The sequence below is a fragment of the Nanorana parkeri genome, unplaced genomic scaffold (genome assembly GCF_000935625.1).
Source record: "Nanorana parkeri isolate BGI_ZX_2015 unplaced genomic scaffold, ASM93562v1 scaffold1391, whole genome shotgun sequence".
Lineage (NCBI taxonomy): Eukaryota > Metazoa > Chordata > Amphibia > Anura > Dicroglossidae > Nanorana > Nanorana parkeri.
In genome coordinates, this window is record NW_017307659.1 from 260333 (window position 1) to 284551 (window position 24219).

The 24219-nt window shown below is 45.1% G+C and overlaps 1 protein-coding gene across 1 annotated transcript in view; it reads left to right on the forward strand.

Moving 5' to 3' along the window:
• The first annotated feature begins 1690 nt into the window (after positions 1–1690).
• The window catches only part of NUAK2 (NUAK family kinase 2), a 44734-nt gene continuing 22205 nt past the window's right edge, over positions 1691–24219 (forward strand). The window contains exon 1 of the mRNA XM_018569767.1: positions 1691–1855. Coding sequence (XP_018425269.1) covers positions 1706–1855 — 150 coding nt within the window. The 5' untranslated portion in view covers positions 1691–1705. The remainder of the gene's footprint in view (positions 1856–24219) is intronic.

Genomic DNA, 24219 nt, shown 5'->3' on the forward strand with positions numbered 1-24219 from the left:
TATTGCACTCCGGTCGGTTGCCTGCGTTCAGGGGGCGATCACCCGAACGCGTGGCACATTAGTGCCTGTGTTCCGGTCTAGTGCGATCTGCAAAAATGTGCCACGCGTTCAGGTGAAGGTTATTGCAATACGGGTGGGGGGCATGGCTATGGTGACATTAACTTCAATGCACTGCCACGCCCCCTCCCTCACCTGAACGCAGATAATGCCTGAATCAAAGAATGCAATGTTTTAGGACGGTATTTAGGGTTTGTTTACACAAGTTACAGTACAGTGCGTTCCAGCGTCGTTAGCTGCTGGAACGCACTGTACCACATGGTAAACTCCCCCTGCGTTCTGGGCTGGGGGGGGCCGTGGCGGTGAATTCAAGTCACCAAAACGCTGAAACCACAATGTCTGCATTCCAGTCCAATGCGATCGGGAAAAAATAGCGCATGCAGCATTTTTTCCGATCGCACTGGACCAGAACGCAGGAATTTGGTGCAGGCGAATGCACTGCGGGCGGGGGCATGGCTGAGGTGCCACTGACTTCAGAACGCAGGAGGGAGGTAGATCGTTGGTAGATCTCGTTGGGCTCCTCATTTGAAAAGTAGATCTCAATACAAAAAATTGTGGGCACCCCTGCCTTAGGGTAACGGGAGGACACAAACTAGCGTCCTCCCGTCACCCTAGGCTCAGTATACCGCGAGCAGTAGCTCGCGGTATACTGAGATGCCGCAGTATACTGAGACGCCGCAGTATACCGCAAGCAATTATGTCTGGATCCGCCCAGTTGATGACTGACAGCTGGCTCTGCCTATCTAGAGGCAGAGCCAGCTGTACCCTCCTCCCTCCGTTCCGCCAGTCAGCGCTGGCGGATCGGGTGGAATTCAGCACCTCCCCTGTCACGGCAGAGAGCCGTGACAGGATCGAGAGGTGAGCGAACGCCGGTCTGTGTTCGCTCACCTCCCGATCTACTGAGCCGACCTGTGACAGTTTCATTGTCACAGGTCGGCTAGAACTATGAGGTGAGTGAAAAGCACTCAACTCATAGTTCTCCTTTAACAAAGGACCTCAATCAAAATACACTAAGGGGAAGTTACTAAGACTGGAAAAGACACAATGCATGGCACCCAATCAGCTTCTAGTTTTTATTTTCAAAGCAAAGCAAGTTCACTCTATCAGAACTTATAAAAATGAACATATCCACAGTACAGATAACTTATCCTTTAACTTAACAAACTGGAAATAAAAGCTGATTGACTACTGTGCACAGCTGCTCCAGTTCTAGCAAATTCCCCCTTTTAAATTTACTGAAACTCTGTTAATTCCTGAGTTTCTGCCAGTCCTGACTGAGAGACAGATAAAACAGATTATAGCCGTTCTTCCTGATATCACCCTCGCTGGCAAACAAACACCTGCCCGATACAGATGCGCGCGCACCCTGTACAGCCATAAACAGGAAACCTATGGCGCAGGAACAGCCCCGCCTCCCAGCTCCTCACCTGGTGCTTTCCCGTAAACCTCCTGCGAACCACAACCAGTACGTTTTGACTGGGGGAGGGGTTCTGCACAAAGGTGACGACGACCACCAATGGCAGGGGAAATGGGCGGGGAGGAGGTGAGCACCCGTGGAGCGCAGTGTATTAGCTTGCAGCAGTACTTGTCGTCAGGGACATTGGACTGGGTGAATCTTTGTGTGGGTGCTGTACATTGTTCCGATCACATGGAGTTGCGGGAAGCCGGGCTGCGGCGGCAGGCAGTGAAACGGCATTTACACAAACATAACTTGAAACACCGGTATGAGTTCCTGGAGACGCTCGGGAAAGGGACGTATGGGACAGTGAAGAGAGCCCGGGACAAGCAAGGGAATGAGGTGAGGGATGTGCTGATGTTACAGGGGAGTTTGCCAAGACTGGAGCAGCTGTGCATAGCAACCAATCGGCTTCTAGCTTTCATTTTTCAAACCTAACTTAAGATGAAGATAAAAGCTGATTGGTTTATATGCACGGCTACTGTCTGCTCCAGTTTTAGAACATTACTCTTTTTTTCATTTTGTGATATGTACACCAGCAATGTTTGATTTTGGAATTATTGCTGGGTGACTAGGTGCTGAATTGTGTTTAGTGACATAGGATAGTTATTTTGCTTGTTCAGTTAGTGTGATTACATTTTTATTTAATGCTTTAATGATCAGTGTCCTTTAAGGCCTCATGCCCTTGGGCTCATGCGCTTGCAATTTCCATTTGATGGCCTAATTTCCATGCCTGGGATAACCAGCATACAATAGTGAGCGTGTGTATGTTGCTGTAAGTGGGGTTTACGCTGCTGCTTTTGTAAACCCGCACAGGTGTACAACCTCTCTGTTGGGGTGTTCTGACCGCGATCAGAATACAAGAGAAACAGCGGGCAATCGGAATCTGTTCTATTTTTTTCCCCCCTTCATTTAGCCTGTGGGTTGAACAAAAAAAAAATGCATGGCCAGCTTAACTCTGTGACTAGTTTTTCTCATTGACGTGGTCAGAACTAGGAACACGCACAGTTGCACAATTCTAGTTCTCTGCCAGTGTAGGAGGATAAATAATGTTTTCATGGCAAGGAACGTTTTACATTTAGACATGTTGAACTGTATTGTATTCACAGAGGGCTTAATAAATCCCCAGAAGAAGAAATATTTATGCTTGCTGATCTGTGCTCTCTTCAGAGCTCTGATGCCTAGAGAATACTTTTCATCCGACACACTTCCTGGTGTGAGAAGCGGTGACAACATCTGTGGATGTCTGCGGCCAGAATTACATTTGTTTTCCAATAGCTGCGTCTGCATCTGACTCTAACCACATGTAATTGGACATCCACCGATTACCTGTCAACAGCTGTGAGCCTGCCCTTAGCCTGTCATTGCTTTTCATAGCCTGTGGGGCCACAGCTATTGGCAGACACCTGTCATTCCGGACCCAGGAATACGCAGGTTCTCGCCTCCGGAATTCTCAATTCAGCCCTAGTTGTAAGTGGGGCCTACTTTATTCCCCTGGTCCTGGTGGCCTAGGTCTGCGGGATAGACAGTAAAGTTGATTCCAAAATTCTGAAGTTGTCTCCCAAAAAAGAGGTGAGGGGAAATCCAATGGGGACAACTATGGCTAGCCGGACATGGCTCGAATTTCCGCTATTTCCTGCTGAAAAAAGTTGAGCCGTGGGTGACCCCAAGTACATTTCAAAATTGAAGGGGCCGGGTGGAAGATTGTCGGCCAAACAGTAACTACGTCCTATCAGAGTCACTGTTTGGGCTTTCAGCAGCTGCGGATGCAGCGACTGCCTGAATACACTGGCAGTGCAGGTTTGTCTATCTACGCTGTTTAGCCCTGATGGGGGAATGGAGGGATTTTTCTTATTTAGCATTTTTTATAAACTTGTGAGATTCCATTTTTTTTATGTTGTGGTCTAACTTTAATGTTCATCAAATTTCCATGTGGAATGTCAATCTTTTCTTGTATATTTAATTCTGACTTTCCTATGATCCATCAGTAGACAGAAAAGTGTAATGTGTTATTGATGGTACGCGTAAATGTTTTATTTAGAGGTGCACCGAAATGAAAATTTCAAAACCGAAATAAAAATAAAAAAAATGTCAGAACCTTACCTTCTCCTACCACATACACTCTATAAAGCCAACTACCTGGCAATGATAGCGAAACTGATGGACCTCCTCCAGAACATGGTCCTAATATCAACTTTCTTGGCTGGGTAGGATAGCGGCTATAAAGATGTCCTTTCTACCTAAAATCCTGTATCTATTAAGGGTTCTGCCGGTCACGGTCCCGCCATCGATTTTGCGCTCCTTACAATCCAGTGCCCTGAGATTCATCTGGAATGGTAAATGCCCCAGAGTCCCCTGCAGCACTATTTACTTACCAAAAACCCGGGGTGGGCTAGAAGTCCCCAATTCCTTAAAGTATTTCCAGGCAGCTCAAGTAGGACAACTAATCAAGTACCACGCAACAACAGAAATCCCCAGATGGGTGTCACTTGAGGACTCGTTCCATCCAACTGCCTTGGTCGCAAATCTTCTCCCAAACAAAGGCCCTCCCCGCTCAACCCCATCACCACCTCTTCTATACGTCTTTGAGATTCCCTTAACAAAACCACAAAATTGACCTCTCCACAATTACCTCTGCTATCCTACTTGCGCAACCCCAACTTCTCTCCAGCATCCTCTAACTCCCTCCAGCTTTACAGCCTGGTCAGACAAAGGTCTCGTGAACTTCTGGAGACTCCAGGCCCCCACAGGTGTGAAACCCTTCCCACACCTCCAAGAACACTACCGCCTTCCTGCCAAATAACTTTTCCGCTATCTTCAAATTAAAAACGTCATCCTTACAGATATGCGACACTTGCCCCCAGCGGGACCTCTAAGCCCATTTTAAAGAGTTTGCCATTTCCATGCTATACACCTCCGCTGTTACCTTCTAATCTACCTACTCCTTATGTCTCCCAATGGGATCGGGATTTGGGGTCCCCTCTGGAAGACGCCATGTGGCAGTAGTCCTGGCTGAACACGAAATCTAGCTTGCGCTGCATCAGTATGTGGGAGATCAACTATAAAGTATTGCTACGCTGGTACATGGTACCCACAAGAATTGCTAAATTTAACCCGCAATCCTCCACGTTTTGCATCAGAGAATGTTCGGACCTGGGATCCTTCTTCCAACATATGGTGGCAGTGCCGGAAAGTCACAAGGTTGTGGGACCGGATTTTTCTCATACTCTCGTCCCTTTTTCATAGGTCAGTAGAAAAAGATCCCAAATTCGCCCTTCTCAATTGCAAACCTGTAGGTCTCCCTGTGACCGCATTCAAATTATGCCTTCACATCTTGACGGCGGCCAAGCGAGAGATGGCTAAATTGTGGTTGTTCAGCACTCTTAAGTATCACTAGCCTCAAATGCCATGTTAACTGGATGATGTCGCATAAGAACAGCACAATTGGAAAACACCATGCATAAATTTGAAAAAGTATGGTCCCCCGTGGATCGAGAGATACATGCCCTCTGACATTCATCGTCGACTCCTCACCTTGTGACAGATAATTTCCTAACTACCTTTTTGCACTTGCGCCCGCCCACAGCCTGACTCTCCCTTTCTTTCTCTTCTTGCACTTCTTTCTCTCCCACTGCTTTCCTACGGCCTCCTCTCCACAAGCCTTCTGATGAACTTCTGCCTGTCTAAGCTCCAGACCCTGTGCTGCCTGCTCTCGGTGTCAGGTTTAATTACCCCGTTTTATGTGACGGATCAACCACCTGTCACATTCACTGAGCCTACTACAGTTATCACATGCAAGAATTTAATCTATCTACCTGAGAGCCGGCACCAAGGTCCTGCATAGAGATGCAGTGCATTTATGTGCATTGGTCTAATATGAGCCTTACATGCACTGTTTTGTAACCCTATTACAGGTTAACCTCAATAAAAATTTGATTAAAAAAAATGTCAGGCCAAAAATGTTTTTTATTTTAACTTTTTTCCAATTTTTTAAATTATTTTATTTTTTAAAATCAACTTTTACATTTTTTATTAACTATCTTTATTTTTTTACTTTTAGGGGCTTTGGGTAAATATTATGGGTCTACACAGACCACTGATATTTCCTATATAGGAATACAAATCCCAGCAATACATTATAGAGCACCATGTGTGGGAAAGTGCAGGCTTACCTGAGCAGTCTTCCAGCAACTTGCTTCTGAGATAGGGCCTGTCTATCGGCGGCTGTCATCCCCCCACCCCTGCTCCTCCTTACTTCTTCTCCCCGCGTCCCTATGCCGATCGTGGATGTGGGCGAGCGTGAGGCGGGGAGGAGGTGCGGCATGTGCAGCGTGGATGCGGAGAGGTGGGGAGGAGGGGCGGCGCGCAGCGTGTGTGGAGCTGTGAACAGGGCCAACTAATTGGAAGCCGATTAATCGATGATTGAAAAAGTTGACAACTTTTTCAATCATCGATTATCTCGATTAGTTGTTGCAGCCCTACTTGCGGCATTATGCCAAAAGTGCCATTTTTGGCCGATATGTTTCGGCGGCAGATATATCGGTGCATCCCTAGTTTTAATCACATTTGATGTTTTGTTCAAGTTCTCATGCTCTTAAGTATGGGTATAGATTTGAATAGAGTTTTGTATAGATGTCGGTAAATCTAAGGGTTACTATGTAATCTTTAGTACACTCCTATTGTACCATTTGTGGCTGGTTTAGGAAGGATGATCCATACGGCTTGAGTAGTGCTCATACTGATAAATGTGCATTATCTTGTACCTGTTATGAATATGTACAAGGTAGGTATAATGTTTTTGTTAATGTGATGTAGATTATCTAAATCCAAAGAAGTAATTGCAGGATTGTTCTTGTGACAGCATGACCCTCATCCTGCTGCACTGCATGGGTTAAATGCTTGTTTCATATGGGGTGATGTTTAGGGCCATCCCTATATTTAGCCAGTCTGAGGCTTGGGTCACATGGTGGGACGGCAGGCAGAGCGGCCAGAGTGTCCCAGGTTGCTAAGAGCTGGGCAACCTGGGACGCTGTGGCTGGCATCCTGCCTGGCTCCTGGCAACCGGTGATGTCACTGGCTGCCAGGAGTAAAGCGGGAATCACACTAGAACCCCCCCCCCACCCGCAGCCTCAGGCGGCGCAAACACTAGGGACATCCCAGGGGGTAATGATGAATAAGAACAAATACCATATTCCTTACCCATAGACAAAATTAGCTTTTAACCCATCCAGTTTGAGGGATGGTGAGCCCACTGTATAGTTAAATCATTTATAGCAGCCTCGAGTAAAGCAGTGGCACGGCAGTAGCAGTCTACCTGGCCGTCTTTGTATGATTGAAATTTCAGACTGAGACTTCACCGTTCCTATTGGTCCTGGTAAACGTTCTCACCGAGAGTGAAATTACCTGAACTAGTGTCACCAGGAGTAGATGGGAAATCTTCCAATGTGGACACTAGTTCAGGTGACCCTGGTGACAATCAGAGATTTCCCTCACTGTTGTGGCTATGGTACAGAAAGTGAAGGGAAATCTCCCCAACTGGAAACTGAAAGGGGTTTTTGACCCCCTCTTACTCTATCCAACAGGTAAACAAGTTTTTGGTTTTAGTTCCATTTCAATATGGGGTATGCTAGTTAAACAAGAAACACAAATACTAGTTTTGTTTTATTATATAATATTTTATATTTACCTGAATTAAGAAAAAAAGTGTAAATGTTGTTTTTAGCATAATAAAGAAAATATTTACAAAACCAGAACCCCATCCCTTTTTTATATCTCATTTCCTTGGGTTTATAGTTTTAAGAGATGAGAGCTGATTAATTGACCCCAGACTGTAAAGGGATGCTGCGTCTTTTCTCCAGGTTTCTCTGAGTGTCTGGTGGTAGAGGAGGGAGAGAAAAGAATAGGATTCCTTTTTAGCATTTGCTCATCTGTTGCACAGTTACCCACAATGGGCGAGCAAACATTTGCAGTAGTCGGTAATCTCTGGATAAAAGCTCTGCTTCCTTTTATAAAGCAAATTCCAGGCTGTGTCCTGGCCTACGTACCATTCCAAAAGGTGCCATTTCTGAATAACACAATGCTAACACTGGAAGGATTGGATTATCATCAATCAGTTTTACATTTGCTGTGGTTTATGAATATGAATACAACAGTGCTTGAGGACATAGTTACATAGTATTTTTGAGGTTGAATAAAGACATTAGTCCATCAAGTCCAACCTATTAGGATCTCATTCTAGGAGTACCCGTACCCCTGTATATTACGGTCCCTTAAGAAATCGTCCAAAAGTTTCTTGAACAATTCCACATTATTTGCTGAAATCACCGCCTGTGGCAGTGAGTTCCAGACCCTAACTGATCTTACTGTGAAGAACCCCCAAAGTTAGGGATGTCCTTTGTTTATAGAAACTCTATTGTCACATGTCCTGTCTGTGTCATGGTTATCCGTTTGAAATTCCCCCTGTACAGTCTGTCAACAGAATGACTCATTTCCAGGGAAATTTTTTCAAGTATAAGAAAGCTGAGCTTGTTAATGGCTCATGCACACGGGTGGCTGAGCCTGTACAACATAAATACCAGCATATTACCCTTCACTAGGGAGTGGCAGGTGCTTCCCATAGAAGTTAATGGTTGCACATGGGTGTATGCCACTACAGCCGTGTATGTTTATGGATGTAAATCGCAGAATGCAGGTTTTTTTGTTCCTTTTGTGGGAGGATGGTTTATTTTCTTTAGTCATCTGCTTTTAATAAACTGCAGTTAATAAGCAGATGTTGAAACAGAATAATACTCTTTAGTGAAATGCTTGGTGCAGATCAGTATATCGAAGGCCTCATTCACAGCCACGCACAGATCAGCCTGTCTAAAATCTTTATCCAAATTCTATTGTTTATATCTGTACAGGGACAGCTCTGAACAGTCTGTCTGCATCCCGAGCTGTGCATCAAACATTAGACTGTGCATAAAGATCCTTTTAGCCGCAAACGTGTCATTGGGATAAAAAAAATAAAGGAGAGGAAAAAAAAAAAGACATTCAGGAGGTCACAATATTATCCCTGAACCCTGAAAACCAGCTATCAATGAGCAGGTTTTAGGGCTCATTCACACCAGAGTTCATCACCAGACCAGATTGTTTCTGGACCCAAAATGAATCCTAATGTATCCCTATGGTATTTCTGGCCCCTGTTCACACCACAGCCCCTGTCCGTTCCAGACCAGACTAGAAAAATACTGCAGACTTGTTTACACCAAGTTTTTTTTTTTTACCCTAAAATGGGCTTTCAGTGCGTTCCAGGGTGTTTGCATGTGTTTTGGTGTGTTCCAGAGCAGAAAGAATAGGGCATGCTTCCGTTTTTTGGGCATGCTCTGGACCTGAACTATTGTGTGAACTATTTATATAATTCAAAGCATTTTCTGGACATTTTGTTTTTTTTTGTTCAATCTCTAATGACCTGTGTGGGCAGTTGATGAGCCATATCTTGCCCAGCCAGCTTGAGCAATGTTCAGGTATAATTTCACTTTCAGTGACTATGCACTTATTTACCAGACTTTGATACCCACCTTGACCACCAAAGACTTACCTGTTTCCACTCCACCAACAGTGCTTTTCACTAAAGGCTGAAGAGTTTGGGGAAGGCAGGAGAAGTGAACAATCTAGGATAACATAGCTGAACTGGAAAGTGAGCTGAATTGGAGAATGTTTCCAAATCAGCTATTTTGGTAGATTATTCACTTCTCCTGCCTTCTCCAAACTCTTCACCCTTTTATGAATAGACCTGCAAGTTTGTGTAGCCAGTTATGTGCTGCCCAGCCTCTTAAAAAAAATCTTCAGTGTGGCTTTAGTACTCCCGTGCATGTGAGACTCAGTCCCCATTTAATGGAAGTGTACAGGGAAGAACAGAAGACCAACTCTGGATTACCAGATGGCAGAAGTACTATTCACGACATGTTTTATTACACATCCAATTCTTCTTCTTTCACCTTCATATCCAGGGACTTCTAGACTAGTGATGGGCCGAACAGGCTTGAGTTCGTTTCGAATTCAAACTTTAAAACCACCAAAAAAGTTTGAACTCAATGCAAGTCTATGGGGGTAGAACTTTAAAAAACAATTGTCCCCTTTTAAGAGGGCTTATATGCAAGTTTTTGCCCAGGGGGTTCCCTTAACTACTTCTGGGCCGCAATACGTCTATCGACGGCGGCCCCTTAATGTGGTTAAAACAAGCACACGGATCGTTTATACCGTGCGGCGCCCCTCCCCTCTGTCGCGGCCACCGTTGGCTTCCCCGGGCACCGCTGTCCCCGTAGGGCGCGCGGGAGCGGCTTGGCGGGTCTCCCTGCTGTGATCGGAGAGAGATTCAGCAGCTTCCAGCCGCTGATCTCTCCTCCAATCACTGGACCCGGAAGTAATGTGTATTACTTTTACACACGGAAGTGATTACATCACTTCCAGTGTCACTCTTACAGTCTCTGGCTCTTAGAGCCAGGAGATGAAGCTGGGGAAGCAGATCTCTGCTTCCTCAGCTTCTTTGGGTCCCTAAGTGACAGGGGTCTGAAAGACCCCTGATGTCTCCATAAAGAGGACCTATCACACCCCATCTGCTATTACATAGGGTGCATGTTAGGGTTAGTGCAAAAAAAAAAGATAAGTGTTTAAAAATGATAAAAATTAAAGTAACATAAGAAAAATAAAAAAAATGCTAAACATTTTTAAGTCCTCCGCCCCCCACGTGCATATGCACATACACACGCAAACATGCGTCGGTGCACCTACGTGTGAAAAGGACAATTGCTCTACCCATGTTACATATCGCCACGCACGTCGGAGTGAGAGCAATAATTCTAGGGCCATCAATCACTGTTAGCACTAAACTGATGAGCGGTAAAAGCGTTAATGTTCCCTATGGGCAATTTTGGGTATTTACTTTTTTTTGCAGCTTCACGGGCGAACGCAATTTTAAGGCATGACATGTTTGGTATCTATTTAGGCGGCGTGACCCCATCTTTAATATTTTACCCAACAATTGGGTATTATATTATGCTTTTGTGCACTAAATTTTAATTTTAGTTAATTTTTTCCTAAAAATACTGGTTTGATAAACATTTGCGCAAAAACCGTGTGACATAGAAAATTGCAACTAGCATTTTTTTTATTCTACAGGGGATCTGCTTTCAGAACATATATCATAGTTTGGGGGTCTAAAGCTGTTTTCTAGACAAAAATATATATTTTATCATGTATGCGCGAATGGTAAGAAAATGCCCGGACAGCAAGTGGTTGAACTGCCTGTGAAATTGCGGATCTGTACAATGTATAGAACTTGCTGCAGCAAAAAGTGACATTTAAAAAGAACAAAATGACATTTCAATTACCGGTAAATCGTTTTCCTTTAATCTTTTAAACAACTGATTGGGGAGGCAGCCTGTATGAAGAGGCCACCTTTTAGGACACTCGGAACAAGGTTAGAGATTTTTTGGATAAATTCTGGTGCCTCTTTTGCAGTTGTTGCATGAAAGTAACAGGTGCTTTAAAATTGGGTCTTTGGTGTTGGCGGTGCCTTAACACTGTAACCCTTCAGAGTTATTCTTGATGAGTGCAGAATTGGACCCTGCTGCAAAAAAATTAAAATGATATGCGGGTGTGTAAAAATTGCACCTTGGGTGTTGGTGGTGCACTACACCGAGAACATTACTTCATGATAGAATAATCGCCCACAAAGTTAGGCAGTCTTCCAGAGATCCCTGACAAATTTCTTCAATGACATCTGCATCAGGGGATTGATTGCTGCTGCTGATCCAGGACTGATTCATTTTGATAAATGTCAGACGGTCAACGGAGTCTGTGGACAGACGTACTCTTATCTGTCACAAAACCTCCAGCAGCACTGAACGTCCTTTCGCAAAGCATGCTGGATGCAGGGCAGCCCCCTAGCTCCATGGCATATTGGCTAAGTTCTGGCCAGTGATCAAGTCTCAAGACCCAATAAGCCAGTGGATTGTCTGGAAAGCTCTCTATGTTTGCTCTTACCCCTAGGTAATCCTGCACCATATGATGCAGTTGCTGCTAATTGGGTGCCTAAAGTTAATATCCCTGGGCGCTGAGAACTGAAAAAAATTCTAAAGGCATCAGTCAAAGGGGCCCCTTCTCCACCGCTCTTCCTGTGACCAACCGGAGCCTCAGAAGCACCTCTTTCATGACTTGGTAACCTACCAGTGTCTGGAAAGGTGTTACACAAGTTTCTCTTCAACGTGTCCTCAAGTTGTTTCATCCTGTGCTCCCCCTGTGAGGGCAGAATGAGCTCTGCAACTTTTACTCTTGCACCGTGGATCAAGAAGGGTTGCCAACCAGTAATTATGTCTCTCCTTAATACCAGGAATCCTTTGCAGGGGTCGCTTTGCAGGATAAGGCAGCCTATGCATCCTAAGTTTGAGGAGGCATGAGATTCAGAGTCTTCAGGGTCATGGAGGAGGACACCATCATGCACTACCTCCTCCCAGCCACGTACTACTTCTTGGATTTTTGGGGTCAGAAAACCCTCCCTTGAAGACTGCCTTATGTCATCCTCTGCTTCAATGCGCCCACAGCTGCCATAATCCTCCTCCTCCTTGTGTGATCTGCGGACCCGCAGGAATGGTTTCTGCGTAAAGGGGACCTTAAGAGGTAAGGAAGTCGTCCTCTTCCTCCCGCTTTTCTGCCTCAAGTGCCCTATCCATAATTCCCTGTAGAGTATGCTTCAGCAGGAACATGCAAGGGAAAGTGTGACTGATGCATGCATTGATACGGCTCATCATCATCCTCGTCGCCTCCTCAAATGGTGACAGTACAATGCATGCATCCTTTATCAGCAGCCACTGACGTGGCGAAAAAAAGCCAAGGTCCCCTGAGCCTGTCCTTGTGCCATACCCGCACAGGTACTCGTTGATGGCCCTCTGTTGCGTGTTCAGCTGCTCCTGCAGCATTGCCAAAGTGGAGTTCCACCTCGTGGGCATGTCACATATGAGATGGTTTGTGGGCAGGTAGAATTCACGTTGAATTTCAGCCAGACGAACACTGGCTGGGTATGACCTCCTGAAATGGCTACAGACTTTTCTGGTCTGCCTCAGAAGATCTTGCAGCCCTGGGTAGCTGGTAAAGAAATGCTGCACCACCAAATTTGAGTATGTGTGCCAAGCATGCGTCAACTTTTCCAGGCGTATCGGTGGAGAGAAGGTTGTGGCCGTTGTTGCATACAACCATTCCTGGCTCAAGCTGCCATGGTGTTAACCACCTCTGTCAGCTCTGCCTCTGCAGAGCTGACAGAATCTCTGCCCTGGTGTGGCTCCTGTCCCCTAGACAAACCAGCTCAAGCACTGCATGCCTGACCCTTTGCCTAGCCCCTTGAATGCTCACGGTGAACTGCTGGTTCACCGGACAATTCAGCAGAAGAGGCCGTCGTGGAAGACGAAGAGGAGGCCCATCCTGGATCCCTCCCAGCTGCAAGCGGTTACCCAGTGTGTCGTGAAGGAAATATAACGTCCCTGACCATGCTTGCTGAACCACGTGTCAGCTGTAATGTGGACCTTGCTGCTGACTGCCTTGTCCAACGAGGCCAAAACATTGCCTTCCACTTGATATGTATACTTGGTATAAAGCTGGAATGGCCTTACGTGAAAAGAAAATGCATTTGGGAACCTGCCACTGTGGTACAGCACATTCTGCAGAGTCCACCAGATGGAAAGGCAGCAGTTGTAAAGCTAGCAATTTGGCCCAAAAGCTGGCATTTAGACGCTAAGCATGTGGATGGGTGGGACAGTATTTAGTTTTTTTTCCGCTGCAGCAGCCTGGGCAGCAAAGTTTGACTGGTCAAATCTACAGCTGGTGGTCTGCTGGTAGATTTGGCGGAAGGACCTGTGACACCCATTGCTATACCATCATCCCTCTCAGTGGAGGTTGTTGACATGGCATGACGTATAGTGGGGGTAGAGATGACAGATGAGGAGCGAGGAGAATTGTGGCCCTTTCTCTGGTGCTGTTGCCAACGTGCTGCGTGGCAGGTAGTTAGATGTCTCTTCAAGCATGTGGTGCACAAGCCGTTGATGTTTTTGCCACGCTTGATCTGCTTGAGACACAGATTACAAATAGCAGTGCTGCAGTCTGCTGCACATGTGCTGAAAAACTCCCACACAGCCTCGTTGGGGTTGTGTCTCCTCACTTTCCTTATCTGTTCGATCAGGCAAGGCACCCAACTAGCGTCAGTCTGTTCTGTCCTCCTCGCTGGAGCCAACCTGGCAGTATGCTGCCGCCAGGGAACGTGAGTGTCAGTTTGTTGTGCATCATTGGCACCCCCTCTCTCTAGGCTCATGTTACTCCCTTCCTCAAACTCAGAGCCAACATCAGACCATTGCAATTGCTGCGCATCCTCCAGCAGCATGTCACTGACGCTGTGTTCAAACAATTCAGCTGACTCCTCCATGCATGATGGTGGGGCTACGGCAGGAGTAGCTGTGGACAAGGAGGCAGAATAGGCCGCTTTGGCAGTGGTGGTGGACTGAGAACCAGTATGAGCCTGGGTGACTGAGGATGGCTTAGTTATCCAATCCACCACCTCTTCTGTATGCTTCTTCTTCTGTAACCTCTTCTGTGGCTGAATAACACGGCCAGCACCAGATCAAAAGGACAAGTGTGCCCTGCCTGCAGAGGATGCACCACATCCACGACTTTTGCCTGCGGACACAGAGGCTGCTTGCCCACTTATTGCTGCATGGGACCGTCTGCCTCTCCTTGTTGGCCTTTCCGACATGATGCGTATTGCAATCGACTGCCATAATCAACTGTTTTATTAGACTGCAATTATGGACTGCTATGACAGACTGCTATGATTGACTGTAATTATAGAGTAATAATAGAGTGCTATAGTACACTGAGAGAACTCTGATAGTGAACTCTCTCTTTTAACTCCGGCAACACACTACGTGTGGCTGAGGTGTAAGCAGCCTTGTATAGTGTGCTGCTGGGACTTAACAGTGAGCCATGATTGGGCAAAGTCATCATGACTTTGCCCAATCAGGGCTTTCAGTTATCTGTGCCCTGATTGGGCAAAGTCTTGCACCTGACCTGTGCTCAGATGCAAGTCTTTAGCCAATTAGGGCTTCACAAGGCGCATTGCCTTGTGGGGCGTTCAGCGGGGGAACAGCCTGCCGAGCGCTCTGATAGTTCGCGTGTTCGTCGAACACAGGAACTAGCAATGTTCAAGTCTATTCTAGACATGAAATCTTCACCGTCTGGTCATGTTTGGTAACTGCTGTCTAACATCTATGCCAACATAAGGCTACGTTGCAGAAGGTTTTTTTGTGTGTAGAAAAGGTCTGTACATTCCCTATCAGCCTATGTGCATTGCACCACTTTTGGTGCTTGTCCCTCCCTCTGCCAGTCTAAGGTCTGCTGTATTTGGCTGACTACAAGTACTTGCAATAGTTGATTTCAAATATACATGTGGCTGCATTCATATAATTACATTGTGGTCATGCTGACCCCTCTACCTTCAGTACTTTAATCCACATGAAATATGTTGTCAAGGATCTTTTGACTTTAAAGCTGAACTCCAGAAAAAAAAAAGTTACCTTTTTGCATTGGGGCTCACCCTAAATGCTTGTTTTTGTCTAGGGTGTGACGTATGCCAGGTCCAAGCCCACTGTAAGTCAATCCCACTTGACTATACACAGTTCTGAACCAAGCGTGGTGATACCACTCTCAGCCTCACCCGCGAGATTTCCCAGCTTGCAGGACACAATCTCAGGCCAGCAGACTGAGAGCGATCGTCACCAGGGTTGGTGAACTCTGCAGTTAACCCTTTACCCACCAAATGTTGTTGCCACCATGTGTTTTTTTTCTTTTTTAACAGAAACGCAGACCGTGCCCAGCAAGTGCTGTGACAATTGAAAACACTTAACCAAAGCCTATGATACTGCTGTCCTCTCAGGCAGGAATGACAGGATTCACTATACAGTAGCGCTCTTCACAGAGACGAGGATACTTTAAGGTTCGTATTAAGAGCGTAGAGATAAGCTTAATGATTTTTAAGATCGTCCTTTAATAAAAAGGGTGCAGAAATATACAGAAAGATATTAATAAAAAGAGACAAAATATATATACAACAGTTAAATAAAAGGTAAATACTTAACAGTCCTGGTTTTAGGACTTCTGACACAGGTCAGTAAGCAAAAGAGAGGTCTGAAGGGCTCTTCAAGCAAGCTTTAAGCAAATGTCCAGAGTTTAAAGGGGAACTCTTCTGCGATTTTAAGACTTCTTAATGTTATAAAAAAGAAGCCAACAATAGTTGCCTTGACATCATCTTTTATTAGCCCTTTAGGGGGTGTCATGGAGCCGGCCCATAGGGTAGGGCTAGGGATGGAAAGCAGGAGGAGGATGAACCTTTATTTTACACTATCACCGCCCAATTCCAAATTATGAAATAGAGCTGATATTGTACTTGGGTTTATGACTTTTGGGCGAATGCTGGGTCACGTGGGTCATTACCTCTACCAGACCTGCTAGTGTTTATATAATTGTCCACTGGTGACAGATGAATGCCTAGTTGCATGCCTTTAATTAGGGACAGCTATAAAAGGCTCAGAGGTGATTTGGGACTCGCCTGTGCTGGGGAGGGGAGGGGAGGCAATACAAATCACAGACCAGATAAGCAGAACTCTGTTCTGTGGAATGTGGAGGGACCTGGCAAATTACTAAATGAAGGCCTGCATTTGCTCTGAACATCAAACTCAAACCCCATTATTGTCACATAGGGTACCCTTAAAAAGCGCTAACTTACTTTATTTCTCACTCCCCGGGCAGCCACTGCTCTCCTCTTCTGGCAAGCCCTCCGTATCCTCGCGTGTGCGTGCTCACGCAACCCCATGCATTGCTTGCTATTTTTTGTTTTCTTTCTTTTTTCAAACTTTTATGTAATTCTAGTGATGTGATGCATTACAGTGCATTGGAACGCTGCACAAAGATGAAGCATGTCCTTTTTGTTTTTCTAGAAACTTGGCAAAATGTTAGAGCCCTATGGTCTGCAGAGCTTATTGCAATATAAAGGTCACATGTGTCAGCCATCTTTGTTTTAGCAACAATTTTTTGTGAACTATTCAGAAACCTGCTTCTCCAGAACTGTTAAAGCATATTGGATCGGCATATTGGATCGTGCAATATTCTGCAAACAACTCCGTCTCTGAAACCATGTATCAGAATTATTCCAAACTTTCAACATTTGTCCAAGGCAACCTCTTCTACCACAGTTGTATAAACAGGTATTTAGATAGTGTTATTATTGTTATGGCCTTTTTTTCAAAAGCCTGTAATAAGCGCACTGTTACTCATGTAATTTTGCCCAATGGTAGAGCTCTATGCTATGCCTAATCTTTTGCATCATAAAGGTCATAGGCAGGGCTTGAAAGATGCACTCATCCTCTCTTGTGACGAGAGGACGCCGGTGCCGGACGAGTAGCTTCCCAGCGCAGCCGGCCTCAGCGAACTGAGGAGCAGGAGAGCTGCCGTTGGCCAAAGGACTGCATTACCCGCAGTCAGCCTGGCACGGCAAGGGAGGTGTGGCCATGAGGAGACCTGAAGGGGTCCCGAGGTCCAGATACATGAGTTGGCTCCATGGCGGGAATCGGGACAGGATCCGACACAGCCTGACAGAGATCCTGCAGGTACTGTGCTTTGTGTTGTCAGTAAATCGCTCCCCTTCTCCATCACTGTATGATACAGTACATAAGTGATGGAGAAGGGGAGTGATATACTGATAGTAGCATCTGTGACACCTGTGTACCTCCTGCCTCCATTGTACTCCACACTGGTATGTAAAATAAGATTTGTATCTCTACTATTTTTAAATTATAGTAAAAACGTATGTGGGGGGAATGCTCAATGGGGACAGTATGGACAAATAACTTGTTCTCCCGTCACGCCGGTGACGGACAAGTGACAGCGCTCGCCGGTTTAAATGGTAACCAGCGCGCCATGTGTCCGGCTGCTGACAAGCCACGTCTATTACTAGGAGGCCCGCTACGCATATTTTGTATCCTGTCAGCAGTGTAATAATCAAAAGAAATCCATCGCACAGCTGACCGGATAATACCCTCAAGTATCAGGTGGGTGCCAAGCGACCACAGATGCCTCTGCAAATCAGTATAAATATGAAGAAGTCACTCGGTTTGCCTGATGAAGGGACCTAACAGGTTTTGAAACATCGCCATGCTGTGACACCACAGAGGTCAATAAAATATTGACTGAACTTGAGCTGGAGTGCGAGTGACTTCATATTTATCCTGTCAGCAGTGTAGCGCGACACGGAGCGGCAGCCATCTTTGGCCCATTGGTCGCCAGAGACAGACGAGACTTCCTGGAGCCAAGTATAAAAACATACTTTGGTTTAAAGTTGAATTTTTAAATACACTAACCACCTCCCGTCCATGGCCGTTCCTGAACGGCCGGACGGGAGTCTTCTAGGAGCGGGAGAGCGTCTTAAGACTTCCTGCCCCTCCCCCCGGTCTTGCGTGGCGCTCAGCGGGCACACGAGTGGGGAACTGTTACCAATGTAAACTAGGGCTGCAACAACTAATCGACATAATCGATTATAATCGATTAGCCAGCGATGACCTGTCATGTAAGTCCCCCGCCCCCCACAATCACACAGACACGTGTTGGATGCGCCTACCTGCCGCACATGTTGCATATCAGCGCGTGCGTCGGAGTGAGAGCAATAACTTCAGGGCCAATAATCACTGATGACACCAAACTGAGTGTTTTAAAGAGTCGCCTATGGTCAATGTTTGGTGTCTATTTAGCCCTTGTAACCCCATCTTTTATATTTTACCAAAAATATGGGTAAGAATAATGGGTAAGTATGTTTTATAACATAACGTAGGGGAAACTTTTTTTTTCTTCGAAAATTTACGGTACTTTTTTTCTTTATATAGTAAATAAAATCCCCAGTGTTTGATTATATACCTCCAGAAGAATGCTTTTATCTGTCCCTAAAAAATGTTAACATAAATTGCAAGGCTATACTCCGGTCATGCTGACTGGTGACATTTTTGACCGACTGGTGAGAAGCCCTAAAATTTTTCAAGCCCTGGTCATAGGTCACATTCCCTGGCAGCCATTTTGTTTTAGGCGACAATATTCATCTCCAAATTCAAACATCTGTTTCTCAGAAACTATTAAAGCTACGGAAGTACAAATTGCTGTTTAAATTTATGCTGTGATCTGCACTCAGAACTGATCATTACAAGTCAATTGACTACATAGTTTGGCGGCCATATTGAATTGTTGAAAAGCCTACAAATATTCCTATTATTTTGATGCTCCTTTTTTCAAATGCTAATTATATCCACACTGTTATTTAAAAACTCATGATATTTTGCACAATGGTAGAGAACTGTGCTGTTTTTAATCTTTGACAACATAAAGGTCATAGGTTGCATGCTCTGGCAGCCATCTTGCTTTTAGCACACATATTTCGGACAATTTTCAAACAATGAGGTAGACTCCTTTTCTTAGAAATAGAGCATAGTAACTGCTGCCATCACAGACTTGGACCTTTTTAAGCCGTATCGGCAATCTGTGTGGAGAACTTCTGGCAAGCAGTACTTTCAAGGTTCTTGTCCATGTTCAACTCCAATATGAGTGGCTGACCACTGGGCCTCCAGGCTCAGGCCCCAGTGTCCAGGCTTAGGCCCCAAGCTTAGGCCTAGCCCATTCTGTCTCTGCAGCAGGCATCCTGCCCCCAGGAAGGCCCTGGGGGAGGGAAGAGACTGTTGCATCATCCACACTGAGCATTTATCTCCTTTCCCAGCATGGATCACTGCTACTGTCCTACAGTGATTGGCTGGGAGACATAAATGCCCAAAGCAATCCTCATTGGCTTCTCTGCTCTGTGTGGTACCACACCCAACAACAGACAAGGCTTCACAGATTGTTCTGTAATAGTTGAACTGAACATAGACTACAGATATATTTTAGCACTCCTATTAGCAGGGTGCTACACTTTTAACATTGCAGTACATTGCATTAACATGTATTTCTATCACTATTGAAGTATGTTAAACTTGTTCAACATATGATAACTCAAAATCGTTATTTTAAATACAATATGGTCACCAAGGTCGGAGGCCATTTTGAATTTGAGTTTGATTTTTTTTTTTATATAAATCATGAAATCACATCCTGCTATTTATCTCTCTAACTACAATATCTTATGTGCTATAACCAGGCTTTTTTTTTGTCAAAATAGTTTATTGTTTTACAAGCAAATAGTACAACTGTGCACGCTATTTGTGCCTAACATCAATGGCACCATGCATAGCAGTGCATTTAACAAAACCATACAGCCTCAATAGCCGTGAAAAAGAAAAGAAAGGAACAAAAGGGCAAAGAAAAACAAAAAACAAGGAGCAATTCTGGTTCTACATTACAGGTGGGGGATCATTCCCCAACGGGGCTCGCCAGGCCTTCCCACAGCCCTCCCATATGCCCGCCAGGTGCTCCGGCCTTGGCAGGAGGTCCTGGGATGGGTGAGCCAGATAATGGGGCACTCATCTCGTCCGGATACTCAGGTCGGACATGTACCGGACAGGTCCAGAGCTCCCCACAGGGGCAATAGTCCCTCTTAAGAGCGTGCATCCAGGTCTACTGCCGAGTTAGAGCATTCTAGCCAGCTATCCCAGATTTTATGGAACTTCCCTGGACATCACCTGTTGGCATACGTGTCCTGGTACATAGGTAGGTTGTCATTCACCAATTTTTTCCAAAAGGAGAGTTCCGGCGGGGTTGGTTTCTTCCAGCACATAGCTATAGCCTTGCGAGCATAAAACAATGTCAGACCTATCAACATGCGTTCCGACCTGGTCGGAGCTACATCCTCCACCAGGCCCAGGAGGCACATTCTCGGCGATGGTGTCAGTGGCAATGAGGTAATCCTTGAGATATAGTCTACTGTGGAGCCCCAGTAGGACCTGATGAGGGGACACTCCCAAAAGACATGGAAAAACCCGCCCTCCTCACACGTGCATCTCCAACAGGACGGAGAGATGGATGCATTCATTTTATGTAAGCGATGGGGGGTAAAATATGCTCTATGTAGTATCTTGAATTGCACCATTCTATCTATAACCAGGCTTTAATGCTTGTCCACCTTTTTATTGCTGCTTGCAGCTATATTATTTCCTTGTTCTTGTGTTGAGCAATGTCGCTGGTGTGAACAAACCCTCACTGACGTGTAGTTACTAAAATGGTAATTGCATCCTGTAATTGATGTAATAGAATTTCCAGTGGATCACACCCTCCATCCATCCATCCATTCATCCATCCATCCACCCACCTGAAATAACAGTCCTATTTTTGTACTGGCTGTTGTCATGCCCATATTCACATCTTATGTAACCTGTGATAATAGTTTGGTGTCCCAGACCTCTTCCTTAACCCCTTCATGACTGAGGCCCTTTTTTCAATTTTTGCACCCATGTTATATTCCACATTTTAGGCCTGAAAATGAAGTAAAACCCCCCAACATTATATATTTTCTGAATGCCAAGACCCTATAGAATAAAATGGTGGTAGTTGAAAATTTTTATGTTGCGCAATATTAGCGCAACTCCTTATTAAACCCCAAAATTTAGTGACAAATTTAATTAAATGCCCCAAAACACAACAAATTACCCATTTTTTAAATGAAATATAAAAGATGAGGTTACAATGAGTAAAACGATACCCAACATGCCCAGTTTACAGATTGCGTGCGACCGTGAAACGGCGAAAAACTGCAGTACCCCAAAAAGTCAATAAAAGACACTTTAAAAGCCCCCACAGGTCATCAATTTAGAAATACCCCAAAATACTGGCCCTAGATTCATGGCCCGCCATTCATTAAAGGAGAACTATGAGGGGGGTGATTTTCACTCAGCCTCATAATCTGAGCCGTCCTGTGACAATGAAACTGTCGCACGTCGGCTCAATAGTTTGGGAAGTGAGCGAACACATACCGTCGCTCGCTCGGGTCTCGATCATATCCCTGCAGAGAGCCGTGACTGTCACTCAAGGCTCCCTGCAGGGATTCCCCCCACTCCCCGATCCTCCAGCGCTGACTGGAGGAACGGACGGGGCAGGGTGTGGGTACAGCTGGCTCTGCCTCTAGATAGGCAGAGCCAGCTGTCAATCACGCAGCTGAGTGGATCTCAACAGTAATGTCAGGATCCGTCCGTATACCGCGAGGTGTAGCTCCCAGTGTACTGAGCTTTGGGTCACGGGAGGACGCTAGTTTGTCTTCCAGTGACCCTTAGGAGAACTATGGGGAAAACCACTTACCCCATAGTTCTCCTTTTAACATAGCAGACATCGGAGCTTTTTTCTTTTGTGAAACTAAATTACCGCTGCATTCCTGCTCCTGAGCATTGTTTTTGTTTTCTTTGTTCTTTACATAAAAGGGAGTCTGTGAATTTCAGGAGAAGGGGGAGAGAGATGGGAATCAATAAGCGGTAGCGTTTTCGCACATAGAAATGTGCATTTTTTTTTCTGCGTTGCATGTTTTTATGCGCATATATTACTAACGTTTTTAGGAGCCGATTGTGATGCATTGAAGTGAATGAACAGAATTCGCAAAACTTTCCTATTGATTATACAAGGCCAAAACAAGCTGAGATCTGCCAAAAAGAAGCTCATGTACTTTTTCTGGAGACAGGCGTTTTGCTTATTGTGGCAAAGGGCTTAGGTTTGCACAGGAGCCATATGAATGAATGGGATTTTTTTTCAGTACAGATGTTCCTCACTTACCGACTTACCTGTTTTGCGACCACTCGCACTTACGACGGAGCGCCGATCAACCTCCGACCTTGTGCGTCAGCGTCAGTGCGCCGTGTCGCCGGCGGAAGTGGTGTCCTCCGATCTTCATTGCGGGTCCTGGTAAGTATTTTCATTGCCCGATGTACAGTACACTGTTCGTTACTGTACATCGGCAACGCTATACAGTACTGTACAAATGCAGTACAGTACTGTATAGAGTTCCTCACTTAACGACCAATCCGTTTAACGACCTGGTCGTAGGAACGGAACTCGGTCGTTAAGTGAGGAATACCTGTATAGCTTTTGGTCAGGCTGAATCCACTGTGACCATACTCTGTGTGAATCAGGCCAAAGGGTTGGTTTACAACACTGCAAATACATTAGTGTATATGCATTGATATATGCCAATGTTACAGTGTTTATTTTGCATCCATTGCTACAGAATTTTTACGTGCATTTGTTTTTTCTTTACACATAGGTATATAAAAAATTAAATTAAAACATTCTCAATACACACTGATCAGCTATAACATTATGACCACCTGTCTAATAAGTATGTCCCCCTTTTGCCACCAAAACAGCCCTGACCCGTCAAGGCATGGACTCCACAAGATCTGGAGAACTTGTAGGCCAAGTCAACACCTCCAAACTCGTGTTCCTCAAACCATTTTTTCAGTGTAGCAGGGTGCATTATCCTGCTGAAAGAGGCCACTGCCATCAGGGAATACTATTTCCATGAAGGGGGGTGTACTTGGTCAGCAACAATGTTTAGGTAGGTGGTACATGTCAAAGTAACAGCCACTTGGATGGCAGGACCCAAAGTTTTCCAGCAGAACATTGGCCAAAGCATCACACTGCCTCCACCGGCTAGCCTTCTTCCCATAGTGCATCCTGGTGTCCTCTCTTCCCCAGGGTAGCGGCGCATGCACCTGGCCATCCACATGATGTAAAAGAAAACGTGATTCAGCAGACCAGGCCACCTTCGTCCATTGCTCCGCGGTCAAGTTCTGGTGCTCACGTCCACATTGTAGTTGCTTTTGGTGGTGGACATGGGTCAGGATTGGCATCTGGACTGATCTGCAGTTACACAGCCCCATACACAACAAACTGTGATGCACTGTGTGCCCAGACACCTTTCTATTGGAGCCAGCATTAACTTTTAACTTTTTCAGCCTTGGCCATCCATAACCATGTTGTTTTCATTCTTTGGACCACTTTTGGTAGGTCTTAACAACTGCAGACGGGAACATCCTACAAGAGCTACAGTTTTGGAGTTGCTCTGACCCAGTTATCTATCCCTCACAATTTGGCCCTTGTCAGTCGCTCAAATCTATACTAGTGACTTTTTTTTTTTCCTGTTTCCAACACATCAACTTCAAAGACAAAATGTTCACTTGTTGCCTAATATATGCCACCAACTTTCAGGTGCCATGGTAAGATAATCCATGTTATTCCCTTCACCTCTCAGTGGCCATGGAGGTCCCACTTCGCAACGTGTTACAATTCACATTATTTTAAATCCATGAAACAAATTAAAATGTCTAATATAAAACATACAATTATTTAAAAAATAGAGATTTTATAAAAGGTTTCAGTTTCGGCCTGACAAATTTTGCTGCAGGATGTGCGTTGCGGTGCTATTCATTTCTTTTGTATAATACATTTTTATTGAAAATATTTATCAAATGAAAATACAAGTAACATACTACAAATACATACGTTTGAGGGGAGACAGTGACAACAAAGGGTTCACAATACATACATCAGGACATGAGGCTTATTGCATACTTCAATCTCTAAGATCTTGTCCTGATTTAGGGAAGATTAACAGGTCAGGTGTGAGTATGGGAAGTTAGTTATGGTTGGGGAGGGAGAGGGTAGGGATATGGAGG